This window comes from Fonsecaea erecta (genome assembly GCF_001651985.1).
Source record: "Fonsecaea erecta strain CBS 125763 chromosome Unknown Scaff13, whole genome shotgun sequence".
NCBI lineage: Eukaryota > Fungi > Ascomycota > Eurotiomycetes > Chaetothyriales > Herpotrichiellaceae > Fonsecaea > Fonsecaea erecta.
Window position 1 is genome coordinate 44,287 of NW_017387256.1, and position 15,120 is coordinate 59,406.

The 15,120-nt window shown below is 51.3% G+C and overlaps 7 protein-coding genes across 7 annotated transcripts; 3 read left to right on the plus strand and 4 right to left on the minus strand.

Moving 5' to 3' along the window:
* Positions 1-1,168: 1,168 nt before the first annotated feature.
* On the plus strand, positions 1,169-3,298 carry AYL99_10942 (hypothetical protein; the record flags this gene model as incomplete). Its single annotated transcript, XM_018842448.1, has 2 exons — positions 1,169-1,296; positions 1,351-3,298. The coding sequence occupies 2 exons, from the start codon at positions 1,169-1,171 to the stop codon at positions 3,296-3,298; spliced, it is 2,076 nt and encodes a 691-aa protein (XP_018687861.1).
* Positions 3,299-4,064: 766 nt separating this feature from the next.
* AYL99_10943 (hypothetical protein) lies at positions 4,065-5,513 on the plus strand (the record flags this gene model as incomplete). Its single annotated transcript, XM_018842449.1, has 6 exons — positions 4,065-4,244; positions 4,366-4,479; positions 4,530-4,924; positions 4,973-5,081; positions 5,130-5,285; positions 5,334-5,513. The coding sequence occupies 6 exons, from the start codon at positions 4,065-4,067 to the stop codon at positions 5,511-5,513; spliced, it is 1,134 nt and encodes a 377-aa protein (XP_018687862.1).
* A 209-nt stretch (positions 5,514-5,722) lies between these two features.
* Positions 5,723-7,456, minus strand: AYL99_10944 (hypothetical protein; the record flags this gene model as incomplete). The annotated part of the gene is made up of 2 exons (XM_018842450.1): positions 5,723-7,135; positions 7,355-7,456. 2 exons carry the CDS (start codon positions 7,454-7,456, stop codon positions 5,723-5,725), a joined length of 1,515 nt encoding a protein of 504 aa, XP_018687863.1.
* A 268-nt stretch (positions 7,457-7,724) lies between these two features.
* On the minus strand, positions 7,725-9,070 carry AYL99_10945 (hypothetical protein; the record flags this gene model as incomplete). Its single annotated transcript, XM_018842451.1, has 2 exons — positions 7,725-8,000; positions 8,060-9,070. The coding sequence occupies 2 exons, from the start codon at positions 9,068-9,070 to the stop codon at positions 7,725-7,727; spliced, it is 1,287 nt and encodes a 428-aa protein (XP_018687864.1).
* A 1,572-nt stretch (positions 9,071-10,642) lies between these two features.
* Positions 10,643-11,378, minus strand: AYL99_10946 (hypothetical protein; the record flags this gene model as incomplete). The annotated part of the gene is made up of 2 exons (XM_018842452.1): positions 10,643-11,251; positions 11,301-11,378. The coding sequence occupies 2 exons, from the start codon at positions 11,376-11,378 to the stop codon at positions 10,643-10,645; spliced, it is 687 nt and encodes a 228-aa protein (XP_018687865.1).
* Positions 11,379-12,672: 1,294 nt separating this feature from the next.
* On the plus strand, positions 12,673-13,973 carry AYL99_10947 (phosphoglycerate kinase; the record flags this gene model as incomplete). The annotated part of the gene is made up of 2 exons (XM_018842453.1): positions 12,673-12,738; positions 12,786-13,973. 2 exons carry the CDS (start codon positions 12,673-12,675, stop codon positions 13,971-13,973), a joined length of 1,254 nt encoding a protein of 417 aa, XP_018687866.1.
* Positions 13,974-14,198: 225 nt separating this feature from the next.
* Positions 14,199-14,610, minus strand: AYL99_10948 (hypothetical protein; the record flags this gene model as incomplete). Its single annotated transcript, XM_018842454.1, has 3 exons — positions 14,199-14,232; positions 14,300-14,402; positions 14,460-14,610. The coding sequence occupies 3 exons, from the start codon at positions 14,608-14,610 to the stop codon at positions 14,199-14,201; spliced, it is 288 nt and encodes a 95-aa protein (XP_018687867.1).
* Positions 14,611-15,120: the final 510 nt, after the last annotated feature.

The following is a 15,120-nucleotide window of genomic DNA, read 5'->3' on the forward strand; positions in this document are numbered from 1 at the left end:
TCAGCAAAGGATTGTCCGCTCGATTCCTGGTGTCGCACAAAGGAGGCTGGAAAGAAAAGGAAAAAGATGACTTTCTTGATGGCGAGTAGGAGTGAAGGATGGACATTCACCAACGAGTACCTCATACACCCGGTGGTTCTCATCTTCTGAGAGGGCGATGAGGCTGAGCTGTATACTACGGTACGACCACTTTAACTATACCTCATGGGCTATGTCCTTGTCTTTGTCATTGATTACAATCCGCAGCGGCTTCCCATAATCTCGACCTATCCGTGGGGGCTATAATGTAACTCGTCCCAGTTAAAGCTGTCCTTTTCTGGTGAAGGCTCCAACTCCAGTTGCAGCTTGACTGAGCGGCTTAGCGTGCCCCAGCCTTTCTTTCTGCCCGCTCTTTCGCGGCCTCAGGCTCAGAGCATGCAGTGAGCATCCTTGCTTGCTCACAGAAACCCCCTGCAATGCTGTGCACCATTTCCCCATCCGGCAGGCTCATTCTTGCACCCGACTTCCCGTCTTTTGTGTGCTTCTCTTCCTGTCTCGTGGTTGCGGGGACGTCGATTGGGCTCGAGTTGCACCCAGCAGCACTAACGAAAGTCGACCGGCACCCTTGTCAACCACAGTCTGGATCATCGCCGGTCCCGAGAAAGTCATGGAGGGATTCTCGACAAGTCTTTCAGTGGCGGAAAACAGCCCGAACACTCTAGCTGTCCGATAACCTTCGCCACAAGCTAGGCTCTTCTAGCCAGCGTACCATTGCCGCAGGGACCTCGATCATCTGAGTCGTTTGTGTACTCTATGTGGTGGTGGGAGGATCTCACTCGTCCCTTGAACTTTCTTGGAGCTGATGGAAGGTCGTATCTATAGCCTGAGGGACGGCCTGAGCCTCGTGGTTCGATCTTAAACTCTACACTTCAGAGAATTGTTGCAAATCCATACGGCAACTATGCTGTCCATACTGCAATGCAGCTCATGGGTACTCACCCTCTTGAGTCTCGTTCTTTGTGACCATAACTCTGGCGACATCGGTCTCTGGGACAGACCGAGAGCTGCGTTGATCAGAGACCATGTGTATCTCGAGGGAGGTTATCTGGAAACAGGAGTTTATAGGAATGGCACGTGGGATTCACTGACAGCCTCCACCTCCTCCGACGGCTTTTTGTATAGACTCAGCATGCATGACGCCTTTGATACCACGAAAGCCAACCCTGCAATATTCCAATCCATCAATGAAGGCCCGATCAGCAATTACTACCTCGACGGATATATGTTTGCTGACTATGATGAGTTTTATGCTTACGGGTAACTCTCCTGTATCCTGCCTTATTGCGCTGTCCAGTTGACATTGTCTCCCAGGGGCATGTACTACTTTTCCGGCGATACTATTACGGATCGTACTGTCAACGACCCTCTTTACGATATTCCGCCAGATTCGAGTATCCAGGCAGGCGTTCCAAATGTTGCCTACTCCCCGCAGAGTGGGAGTTTCATCAAAGACATAACAAACGGCGCCGGAGCCAATGCTCCGAGTGAGAACCTCTGCTTCTACTTCAGCGGCAAATACAATGAAGATGGCACGGCCTTCTCCTACTTCTCTCCGCCCAAAGACTACTCACCATGGCTCATCAGGGTCGACACTACCCTGCAAGGGCACGCGGATTGGTCGCGAGAAGACCTCACACTCAGCAACATCACACTGCGATCCGAGGGTGCTCTCGTCTGGATTCCGGCTTCAACGCGGGGACTCCTGATCGCGATTGGAGGTGTCGTTTATCCTGCTGACTTGAATGGATACCTCGAGACGGACAACACGACAGACATCACAGTGGCGAACAGCTTTTTAACCCAATTTCCTGTGTACGATATTGGCTCCAGTACATGGAGCATGCAGTCGCTGAGTTCAGGATCTCCAATTCCCGATGGTCCACTGGCACAATTCTGCACCGTTGTCGCCTCCAGTGAGGACTACTCTCACCACGAAATCTTTGTCTACGGAGGTTGGGACAGTAATGATGGCCCCGCGTATGGCAATGTGTGGATCTTGAGCGTGCCTTCCTTCACCTGGATTAGGGCAAACATTGACGGGACCAGAAGACAAGGCCATGTGTGCATGTCTCCATACCCCGATCAAATGATTGTAATCGGCGGCACAGGAGATTTTGGAGCTGGGTTAGCCAGCAACAACAGTGTCGACGTCTTCAATCTGAACGATCTCAGCTGGACAGGCAGATACGATCCCGCTGTTCATGATGTCTACAAGCCTGCTCCGATTGTAGCCAGTGTCGTCTCTGCAACACCGACCCCTAACGGCGGCATGTCTCCTCAGATTGCCGGGTGGTTCAATACGGCCTACAACACAGACTTGATCAGAAACTGGGGCCCTTACAATGTAACTACCACGAACACACCAACGAATACAGCAGCACCCACTGTAACGCCGGCGCTACATCACCATAGGGACTGGGTCGTTCCAGTTGCGGTCACCGTTCCCGTTGTGGTTGGGGTGGCCTTTTTTGCTGGCCTCATCTTTTTGTGCTGCCGGAGGGCACGAAGGGATCGCCAACAGAGGCAAGATCTATCTGAAGACGACAAGAAGAAGAGTGGTATCCTGTCTTGGCTGCGGTCGACGTCTACTGGCAAAGACCACACGACCGAATCATCCGTCACCGAGGTGGAGCATCCCCACTCGCCACAGCCCATGGCACAAACGGCTCCTCATGAACTACCCGGAGGATACTTTTTCAGGAGTGAGCCGGGAAGCAACCAGGACCGTTGGTCATCATCTACACCTGTGCGGTCACCAAGAGCCGAATATGATGGTCCGGTCGAGGGCCCAGACACTGAAGTGCACGAAGTTCATGGTTCTTCTCGGATCACTCATCCTGATGACATCAACTATGATATTCGTAACATGACCATGTACCCCCCCAGTTTCGTCAGCGCCGGCCAACCTAGGGCAATGAACGGCTCTTCATTGTCGCGATCAGGCGAGTCCAACACTCCTGCATCACCAAACACAGCGTCGGTCGGCGTGACAAACTCTAGCTTTGCGCCGATTCCCGAGGGTGAAATGGCATTGGGGGACGAACACATCACGGGTTTTGACAGAGCAATTTCACCCATTGATCTCCGCCGAGATACGAGGCCTACGCATGATCGCAAGGCCTCCGATGTCAGCAGTGCTTCATCGCTACCATCACCGGACGTCGAGAACCGATCTGCGCTCCCAGACAGGCCGAGAGCTTCACGGAGCGTCTCCGGAGAGGATGTTGAAACAGGAGAGCATGGGAATCGCACGATTTGATACGTTGTGTGCATCGACAGAAGAGCTGTAATGCGTTCCCTTCCCTTGCAATCAGCTGCCCCTAACACTAATGGGCCTTTCGTTAACAATTTCTCAACGTGTTTTATGACTGAACGACACAAGTACAAAGGGAATTGGGGCAACGATGTGAGAGCGAACTAATTGTTATATTTTGTATGCGGGACGGCTTGAAGCTCAAACTTTGGGAGCTCGATGGGGAAATAATAGTCCATAAAACATTCGTCAAGGCCACTGGTCCATCGGCCACTCGCGCCTGCAGAACATAGTTCCGAAATTTGTGGTTTGTTAGTCGGCCTTCGGGCGCTCCAAGGAGTCCACCGAGCAAAGCATCTTTCGGTGGTCCCTAAGAGACTTACCATGCTGCGCCAGGCTGCCTCGTATTCAGCTCTGCATGTAGATCAATATGCTTGCTTCTGCGAATTAAGATTCTTTTCTCTTCACTGCGCATGTTATATAACCCTGAATCAAACACGGCAATGCTCTGTTCGATTAAGTCACGAGATTAACGTTTTGCAACTGTGTTCCCTTTCTCGGTGGCTGCACACATTGATATACAAGTACGTTTGTTGAGGTAACTTTCCAGGTGTTGGCGGATAGCGGCAAGGCTGCAGAGGTCTTGGTGAGGCTGATATGCGGACTTGGCTTGTTTGCTGCTTTTGGCACAACTAGGACTGCATCATTGCTAGTTCGCAGCACATCTCATGCTAGGAACCAGAGGATAGTGAACACGAATCCCGCCAACAACATGGCCGACGAGGATCATCCTTCCAAAGAGGGCATACAGACCGGTCTCCCTCTGGACCCATCGTCGTTCGATGCTGATCCCCGAATCTCTTGGTCGAAACTCGACAACAAATTCATCCTCGAAACCGAAGAGGGCAACGAGTTCGAATGGGACACCGCTCTGAAAAGATGGATTCCAGTGGTAGGCAAACTCGCAACATGAGACCTCCGAGAAACATCGCGCCCTCTATTTCCACAACATTCTTGCACTACGGTGTGAGGAAACAGATTCTAACCTGCTCAATGTCGTGTCTTCGTTGTAGTTGGACCAGTCACTGTTGGACCAACAAGGCGAAATCTACAAGGTTGCAGGTGTCGACGAGGATGCGACAACAACATCACAGAAGAAGAAACGGAAACAGCCAACTGGTGAAGAGGTGCGTGAGCCCTGTGGTATCATAAACCGTGCTAATATAGTCTCCGTCAGTCCGGCACCAAGTCCAAGAAACCTCGAGTCAACACCGCTGTTTATGTGACCTCAATACCCCTTGATGCCGACCAGGAAGAAATTCAGCATGTCTTTTCCAAGTGTGGTGTCATCGCAGAAGAGATCGACTCCGGCAAGCCGCGAATCAAAATGTACGAGGATGACAAGGGACAATTCAAGGGCGACGCGCTTGTGGTTTACTTCAGACCCGAATCAGTTAACCTCGCTGTTCAAATGCTTGACGACACAGATTTTCGGTTGGGAACAGAAGGCCCAATGGGCAGGATGAGAGTTCAGGCAGCAGATTTCTCATACAAGAGCCAACAAGATGTTCCGACGAAAACAAGCAAGAGGGAACAGAAAAAGGTTATCCAGAGAACACAGAAGATGAAGGCGTATGATCATCCGATAATTTCATGGGATTGAGGCTGATTGGCGTGTAGCAAGCTTATGGACTGGGACGACGACGACCCGCAAGTCCTGCAGGAGACAAGCTCCAGGTGGGATAAGGTCGTCATCCTGAAGCATATGTTCACACTTCAAGAGCTGGAGGTGAGCGCCTGTGAGGAGCACGAATGATTCAGGGCTGACGGAAATCAGGAGGATCCTGCGGCGATGCTCGAAATCAAAGAAGACATCCGCGAAGAATGTGCGAAGCTTGGAGAAGTCACAAACGTTGTCCTCTTCGACAAGGAAGCAGAAGGCGTCGCAAGTGTGCGCTTCTCTAATGCACAGGCTGCAGCTGCCTGTGTCCAAGTATGTCGTGCTTGGCCCATCCTGGAACGATGCTGACGGTGGGGACAGCTGATGAATGGACGATGGTTCGATGAAAGACAATTGGAGGCGTACATTGCAACCGGTCATGAGAAGTTCAAGAAATCGAGCGACAAAAAGGTGGGCTTTGACGACGATGATGACGGGGAAGGGGCAGAAGAAGGCGGTAGGCTGGACAAGTTTGGCTCGTGGTTGGAACAAGAAAAATGAACGCAATTACCGGGTGGACATTGAACTCGACATCAAAGCTGGACCTTCTTTGAACACACAAAATCATCTTTTGTGAGGAAACCTAGATAAGGGAGCCCATCTCCGGGTCTAGATCTTGGTCGGGAAATCGCCACAACTGTACTTCTACTCCGTAAAAATCTATTGTCATAAGGGGATCGCCTGTTCAACCTCGACTCGCTACCGGTACTTTAGGCAATGAAGGACCTCCTGACATAATCTGCACCCTGTCGATTTCTGCCCCTTGTCCTCCCCCTCGTTCTACCCCCAGCAGCGCTGTCTGCGAGGGACTGGGTATCTTCAGATTCCTCTTCGTCCGGAATGGTCCTCAGCACGTCGTGGCTACCGAAGTCACGATGCTGGACGCCCCATTCATCTCGTGCCGAATCGTTCCCGGGGACGCGCTCCTCGGCTTCATCAAATTCTCCAGCTTCGAAAATGGTGTCGAGTCTCGTCCGTGGGAAGTCTTTCTCGCGAGGCTTATCCTTTTCTCGAGGTTTGTCCTTCTTAGGCTGCTCGTACATCACACGATCTTGCCCTTCATCTGCCGGCTGGTTTTGTGGAGGCTGGTTCATCCTGAAGGCGGCCAACTTCGGAACCGGAGCATCCTCTCCTTTCTCAAGACTTGCAATGTACTTGTCCCACTTGCGTCGGTCAGAATACCACTCTCGGAAGCTCGAGTACGCCTTCTTGTTGGGCTTGTGAAGAACCACAATTATCTGTTCCCGGCACATCTTCTTGTCCACAAGCTCTGCTGCATACGTATCCAGCAATTCCCATTTCGCATCCTCTTTCGGCACGCCATCCACATTCCTTAGGTGCTTTCCAAGTTTGCCAAGCTTCTTCAGGGCCGCCTCTGGACATTTCGGGCGGTCAGGCTTCGGAATTTTGCCTTCGTATTCCTTAGGCGGGTCTTCAGTGAAAAGATTGATCCAATTTTGTTCAGCCACCATCCACTTCTGTTCGCTGACATATTCGGAGCGTTGTGGTTTGGAGGGCAGGCGGCTTTTCAAAGTTTCGGCACAAACATTGAGTGGTGTGAAGAAATCTTTCCAGACCAGTCGAGCCAACTCCAGATCTCTCTTGTGCTGCCATACTTCATTTGAGGGCAATGGGGGCAAATGGTCATTCAAGGCGTCAGAGCGCATGCCAAACTTCTCGATCTTGGACACGAAGTTGCTTGGTGAGAGAGGTGCAGAGCACCCTTCGCCGGTCTTGTCCTTTACACCGTGAAGATGTAGTTCGCTGTATACAAGTCTTTCCCTAAACCACTCTCTGCGCTTGTCGTACTCAGCAATCAGGCCGTCCAGCGTTGGCGGACTTTCTGGCCGGGCGTTAACTCCTTTGTCAGGCTTCGGCAGCCCTGTCTTGGGTTGGACCCCGGCAGTTCGCCACGCGCGCTGCTCCGCATCAGGCGGCCAACGTCCTTCTGGTTCCCATTCCCAGAAAGCTATCGTACCAATTGAACGGCCACTGTCGTCAACATCGTAAACGCCGAAAATATCGAGGTTCTGCATGTAAAAGGCAAACTGATCATCCGTGGCTCTCCATACGTAACAAGACCTGACATCCCGATTGAACTCGTTTGGAAGTTGTTTGATCGCCTTCAAGTGTAGTTAGCATGATTCTGTTAAACGGGGGTTTGTCGCATTTCTCGGAGATCAAAATGTGTAGGGAAATTTGAGAACACATCTGGGAAGAGAGTCCAGGCTTGCGCATAAGAACCACGAGCGGTGGGATCCTTCACCATTCCAGGAAGATCTCAACAACCCGGAGGACAGAGGTGCGCAGGGAGCAGCACAGGAGATTATGAAGCCACATACCTCACGTTGGACAATATCACCCTTATTATCTCTGACTTCGTGTAAATTCCACTCAAAAGGCCGTGAGATCAGAGAAACTTTCGGGCCTGGAGACTCAAGCATCCTTCGCTGACGAACAGTTTCATATCCTGCATACGTTTCGTCATGTCCATTCGTCCACATCCCGCAACACGACTCGATATTTGGCTCCCCCGAACAGTATCTCCGTTGAGCAGTCCTGTCAGCACCGGGGCTGTTACAATAATCACGGTAGTGTGCCAGAGCAACAATGGCATCTCGTGGACAGCTATGCGTCGGTACAGGAGTCGTGGGATCGAATGTGCGGGTCATTCTTAGCCGTGCGTCTGTCGGGCCTATCAAGACGGATCCTTTAGGGGTCGGCAAAGCTTGGGTCGAGGTTTGTACCGAGGAAGTCGACGAAGGCTGCGATGACGATCGTGATGAGACATGCGATAAGAACGAACTGCCTCGGAAAACATGCGTCACAGTTCCATGTACCTCGACGTCGAGAGTCCCAGGCCGTGTCAGAGTTTTTGTCATGTAAGAGATCATTGCCGATCCCGATGTGGTTGGAACTGGACTCGAAGCGGTCGTCGAGGGCAATATTGAACTTGGGATTGGATCTCTCGCTGTTGAAGGTGCCGGCCTGGGTCCCAATGACATCGGCGGAACATACGTTGGCATGTTAACGAACGAAACGCTCACTGGAGGTATTGCAGGAGGTCCAACTGAAAAACTGGCGCCAGAACCGGCAGTCGAAGTGGGCAATGACTCTGAAGGAATCGTTGCCACAGGCCCAAAGATTTGTCCCGCAGGGACGGGGAAAGTTGGCATTGGCAATCCTGGAGAACCCGGCAGTGGCATTGGTGCAGGTGCAGGTGCAGGAAGGGGCGCGAGTCCGGTAAGTACAGCACCTCCATGGGCTCCAGGAGCTGCTGGTACTCCTGATATGCCTGGGACCCCCGGAGGTGCTGGAATTCCAGGAATGGCCGGTGCCCCTGGCAGCCCCGGGACTCCTGGTACTCCAGGGATGCCTGGGATATTTGGGATACCAGGGACACCAGGTATCCCCGGCACCGCTAGTATGGCCGGTGCTCCTGGGACAGGCACCGGCACAGGTACTGGTAAGGGCGCGCGAAGGTCCCCACCTGTCACACCCAGAACAACATCGCCAGCAGTGCCGACCACTTCATCAGCAATCCCAGCTCCACTTCTCACAACGTTACCAGCAGCATCAGCAACGCCACCAACAATACCTCCTATACCATCCAGCGGGTTGGGCTGACTGAGGCCAAGGTGCGCGCCTTGCCCGCCGAGCTGGGCTGGTTGAGAGCCAGGTAAAGGATAAGCGGCCGTCTGAGAGGCAGGCCCTACTGGAGCTTGTACAATGCGGGTCACCGTGACTGGAGCTTGAGTAGTTGTCCCAGCCAGTAGTGATGTGTACAGGTTGGTAATGATAGTTTCCGTGGTCAGTAACGAGGTGATAACGGTCGCAGCCTGGGCAAAGCAGAACGGGTAGGATGTCGAGACAGCGACGAGCAGAACACTGTAGACAATCAAATTAAATCTCATAGCAGCGACCTGAGGCAGAAAGGACTGAGGTGAGCTGGTTGGAGACGAGGAGGGGTCCAAGTTCAAGTCCAAAGGATTGCTAGAAGGCCTCGGAATGTCTCTGGTGTACGGGTGCTGCAGACCTTTCGAAGGGACGGATAGCATTGTCCATTATATAGATTTTGACTGAAGCATCAAAAAATTCGTTTCTTCGACTTGCCGAGACGTGGTCTGAGGACCTAGAGTTGCACTAGCAAGATTTGCTGGATGAACCAGGGAAATGCCCAAGGGCTTGACGGGTTCTAGGCCTGACCAAGAGGTCCGATAATGCTTGTAAAGAGATATCTTTGGGACGTAAGTAGGCTTTGGGATGGCTTGGATACATGATGGTGAAACGCTGCTCGTATCAGGGTGCTGGGAAGAGTTTATGTTCTGCATTCGGCAGTGTGACTGTTAGCTTTCAGAAAGAGTGTTGATTGTCTTCACCGCCAGATCCTGTCAGTTCTTATGCCAGTCTCTCAGCCCACATCCGTCTGGACGTTCCAAGAGAAGGTCAACACAAGGCACAAAAAATCGGCGTTGTTTGGGAGAGATGGGATAAGAAAAAGGAAAGACGTGGTTTGGCCGCAAATCCAAGAAACCGAACTTTATATCAATCCTCATTGGGTTGCTTAGCGGCTAGCTATTACATAGAAGGCTACAGCCTCGTCATTATCGACCCATTTCTCCTCGCCAACTAGCTCTTGTTGCACAATAATACTTCCAAAAGACACACCTCCAAACGCGCTTTTGCTCTCGACTTCGATCAAGTCTTAAGAAGAACGCCCACAGCCATATCGATATATGATTTATCGGAAATGGACGGCATGCCACTAGGAAAAAAATGCACTAAGACAATTGGCACTCAATTTATTGGGTTTCTCGAACAGATGGATCCAGGCAACAAACGCTTTTGATACCAAGGTTCACGATTTCTTAATGAGGAGGCGTCCTTTTCCTCAGCTTTCTCCGCTTATGTTGAAGTCTACTTCATTGTGCAAGACCAAGACATATCTCTAAGTAGCTTCCGTCAAGCAAACGTCGGCTGTTACAACAGATACTCACTCTTCACAAGAAGCAGTGGTGCGACTGGCTCGTATGAGGATCGTATGAGGATCGATATGGTTTTTTCAAACCTGTCAGGAGAGAGCGCCATAAAGCACTTGCGCTGCTTGAGTACCCGCAAGCGTCAAGTGCAGATCACGGAGCAACGTCCAGAATTAATCAGCTCAAGAGAGCCCACTACGTCAAACTGTTGACCTAGGTCAGCCACGGCGTGCGGTTGTTGAAGACGCAGCGTTGGTTTGCGTGATTGCTTGACAAGGTAACAGAAAGAAAATGATGGAGGGTTACGATGTGCCATGATGTCCGACACGCTCATGAACATTCCAAACATCAGACACACCCGGACAGGCCGGAAGGATAGTGAGCGTTCTTTCACTCAACTGTGTATTTGTTAAGCATGTAACCTGAAGAGCATGAGCTACAGACATGCAGGAAATTGCAAAAGCGCCCACACCAAGGGAAAAGAGCACACTTCCCCACTGACAGAATAAAACCGACAGAAATACATCGGTGTTCTTGAGGCTTGCGCTCTGACCATGTACAATTTATAGACATATGTGCTGCCTCAAACGCCGCTAGTGCCGATCATTGGGTATCTAGTCGCTGATGGAAACTGCTATGGCGTGTCGATCCTCACTGAAGAGCCTGTGCTTCATCCTCGCTCGAATTGGTCAAACTGAGGTAGGCAGTCCAGGCGATCCCCACAGTGCTCACAAATGGGATCTGGAATTGGAGGGGCATGACCCGAAAGTTGAGGATTTGTACGGCCGGCCAGAGGATGTAGTTCGCTCTCAAGGTGGGCAAATAAATGTCCTTGAACTTGGTCAGAACCTCCTTCCTTCCACCTCCTTCGGCCACCGTCATGAATGTGAAGAAGCAGCAAAGACCGAAAGGAGCGAAGATCAGTTGATCCATGGCCACTCTCTTTAGTGCAGGAACAGTGCCGCTTTTGGCACTGATTGGGAACCATTTCGTGAGTCGACCAAACCAAAGAAATTGGATCGGAGCCATCAAGAAGCCGTATGACATGAATCGAGTCAAACGTTCGAAGTCGAAGGGTTGAGGTCCGCTGCTCCGAGGAGAAAGACCAGGCGACAACCTTGCAGGCTTTTCGTTCAGGTCTTCAAGTTCGACCCCGGAGGAGATAAGGTATCTCGAATCAGTCGTAGTCGGCAGCATGGACTGTCTCTTTCGGACTGCAGTTATTGATTGTGCCACCGTATCCGCAATGCCACCAAGTATCTGTTTCACCTTCAGCTATCATCCAGCCGCCGCAGATTTATCCACCTACCGCATTCGTGATCATTGTGGTCAGCACAGGTTTTTGGGCGTAGTAGGAGTTGAATTTAGCGATGAGTCGGGCGGCCATTGCTATCTCGACGAGGAAAAGGATAGTATGTAATAATGGCTGTTGAAGAAGAGGAGAGTGTCAGCTTCAGGAATGGGGAAACAGAGCTGTCGATTCCAGAATCAAAGGAGATTGACGTACGATCCTGCCATAGATGTAAGTATTGTACAACCACGCCAATGACTTCCGTCTCGAGGTTTCCAGCATCGTGAAGAGGAGGAAGTCGGTGAGAAGGTGAGGAAACGAAGTAGTTGAAAAGGTCTTAGGTATTTGTGGGAAGATGAGGTCAACGATGTCAAGTGAGGGACGTCTGTGACGACAGGGTCCTAAACTAGGGCGCAGGCTACAGCGGACAATGGGCCAGCCGTTGAGTTTGTCGCGACGTTGCTGAAAAAGTGAGGTACACAGTCATTAATGAGGGCTGTCTTGTGCAACTGCGATTCAAGATTCTGGCTATTATCCGTCAAGGATCGTCAGATTTCGTTTGTAACAAGTGAATGAGAGGGTGAAGTTGTTGGTTGACAGTCTACACTGGCGGGCAACGGACCAGGCCTGGAGGAGAAGGGCAGGCTATGCCTAGTGAACTTCATCAGCCTCGATGCGTCGAGGGGTGTCGGAAGTCCGCATGACCATGTTTCTCCACCAGTCAGCATGGACATTCAAACCATCCAGCTAATCCGATCAATAACTGGGATTGGATAAGAGCAAACAGCAAGGAAAAGCGTCAAGAAAAAACAATGCGATCTCCTTGCGGCTGCGATTTTGTTTCCCATCTTCTCTACTCTCCTTACCGAGTACTCGGTACAAAGCCATAAACTAGGTAGTGACCGCTAACGAACTTGTTAGCACAAGTTCCGCCTATGCCTACTCGACATGTGCAAGCCGGACCTGGGCTGATCGGGTCATTTACTCATGAGAGTATCCATCTTGTTGGCGAAGCAGCAAGAGCTTCCATTCTCATGCAGGGCCTTTAACAAGCATCCCAAGCTAGAGCGAGCGAATGACTGAGATTTCTGCTTGCTAACAGAACCTACGAGCAGAAAGCCCCCGAATGGCCTTGGGTCGCGCATGCCTCTGACGTCGGTTGCCGACGCACCTGCGTGCCAGTATTTTTCCAGTCACCCCACCAGTTCCGTTGTATTGAGCCCAACCCGAGTTGACCCCTCCGACAATTCCCAATAAGTCCAACAGGTTGAGTTGATTTTCTGTTCAGTTCCGTAGCTCAATCACAGTTCTTTTTCCTTCTCTGCCTCTTATTCTCACGTTGACCAACGTTCTCTTCTACTACGACATTGTTATTCCGACCCGATCCAACATGTCTCTATCTAACAAGCTTGCCATCACTGACATCGACCTCAAGGACAAGCGGGTCTTGATCCGTGTATGTCTGGCTCAGATTGGCGTTCTGCTCTTGCTAACCATGTTCAGGTCGACTTCAATGTCCCGCTTGACGCCGACAGGAAGGTCACCAACAACCAGAGAATAGTTGGCGCTCTACCGACAATCAAATACGCCATCGACCATGGAGCCAAAGCCGTGATCCTCATGTCCCACCTCGGCCGCCCAGACGGAAAAAAGAACCCCAAATATAGCTTGAAGCCTGTCGTCCCTGAGCTTGAGAAGCTTTTAGGCAAGAGTGTCATATTTACTGACGACTGCGTTGGTCCTGAGGTGGAAGAGGTCGTGAACAAAGCCACCGGCGGGCAGGTCATCTTGCTCGAGAACCTGCGTGTCCACATCGAGGAAGAAGGGAGCTCTAAAGACAAGGATGGTAACAAAATAAAGGCTGATAAAACCGATGTTGCCAACTTCCGGAAGGGTCTGACGGCGTTGGGTGACGTGTACATCAATGACGCTTTCGGAACCGCCCACCGAGCTCACAGCTCTATGGTCGGAGTCGAGCTACCTGAAAAGGCATCCGGCTTCTTGATGAAGAAAGAACTCGACTATTTTGCTCAAGCTCTCGAGAACCCCAAGCGACCATTCCTCGCCATTCTCGGTGGTGCAAAGGTTTCGGACAAGATCCAGCTGATCGACAACTTGCTTGGCAAGGTCAACATCCTGATCATTTGCGGCGGTATGGCTTTTACGTTCAAAAAGACCCTGGAGGGTGTCAAGATCGGTAACAGTCTGTTCGATCAAGCTGGAAGCGAAAAATGCGCCGAGCTAGTGGAAAAGGCCAAGAAGAACAACGTGAAGATTGTCCTGCCATGCGACTATATCACTGCAGACAAATTCGACAAGGATGCAAACACGGGAACCGCGACCGATGCTGACGGCATCCCCGATGGATGGATGGGTCTCGACTGCGGCGAAAAGAGCATCAAATTGTATAAGCAAGCCATCGATGAAGCGCAGACAATTTTGTGGAACGGTCCTCCTGGAGTTTTCGAATTCGACAAGTTCGCCAATGGCACCAAACAGACCTTGGATGCATGCGTTGCGGCAGCCCAGGCTGGGAAGATTGTCATCATTGGTGGAGGTGATACAGCAACTGTCGCGGCGAAGTATGGAGTGGAGGACAAATTGAGCCACGTATCAACCGGCGGCGGCGCAAGCTTGGAACTGCTGGAGGGCAAAGCTCTGCCAGGTGTGGTTGCCCTGTCTAGTAAGTAGTTTAACCCTCCATGATCGACGCGCGCGCGATTGATTGGTGTCGAAGCAAGCGGTATTGCGAGATCAAACCTCTGAGAGAAAAGCAAAACAAGAAAGTACATTGTTGTATGATAGTTTCTCCTGCCACGAACTGCTAGAAAGGAACATGCCGTTTCTTTACCCATTGATGCCCTGAGCCCATCATCCCCAAACGCCATGCAATGTGCTGCTTTCGCATGACGAGCTCTATTTGCTTGTCTCGACTTTCTTCAACTCCTCCCTATGTGAAAAGGTCAGCCGTCACACAGCACGTAGTGGAGAAAAGGAGGAGCTTGCCCGGCGCGTACTTCAGTTGCTTGCTGAAATCTTCATTCGCATCGTCATCGTCCCAGCTCTCCTCCCAGAGATGTGTAGTCCCGCCGGGTACCTCTGCATCTTCCTGCGACCAGTCTGATTAAAACCATGTCAACATGACCCCTTCTGTTATATCTTGTCCGCTCTCCATACCTTCAACCGGAAAATCCTCAAACTCATCATCCTCCTCGAGCATGGCTGGGGGCGGATTTGATGTTGTCTTAGATGCCTGGGCAGCATCAACTTCGGTCTTCTGAGTCGGTTGCATCTTCGCGATTGGTGCGTTGGAGTCGGACGAGGACATGGTAGATTGTGAGTGAACGCAGGCAGCGTGTTGAGTACGTAGTCTTGCGGCGAATAGAGGAGACCAGAAGCAGACAAGGGCTCCCTTCTGCAATAAAAATTACCAAGCAGTCAAAATGATGGCAGGCTCCTCCTCTAGGAAATTCAGTCGTGTGCAGTGAGACGATGGGGCTTTTTTGAGTGATCTTGTGTATGTTACCTGAACGGAAAATTAGATGACGAATGAGAAGTACGTGAGGTTGCTGTTTGAGTGCGGTGATGGAAGAGCGATCACTTATGGCAAGTCGGCAGCCTGTGATTAGCCAGCTCTGTAGCCGTGGTGGGTTCGGATGGACAGGGCGCTAGTAACAGGCACAACACTCAACAGGCACAAATGCAGGAAGGCAGGCGATGCCGCAGCACGGGCATAACTCACAAACTCCACAGATCCTTCCTGATGTTCGTCATCACTGCTCCCTTGAAGGCAAACGGCTCAATTGACTCCGTGCACCTCCCTTGTCCGAGTACATGC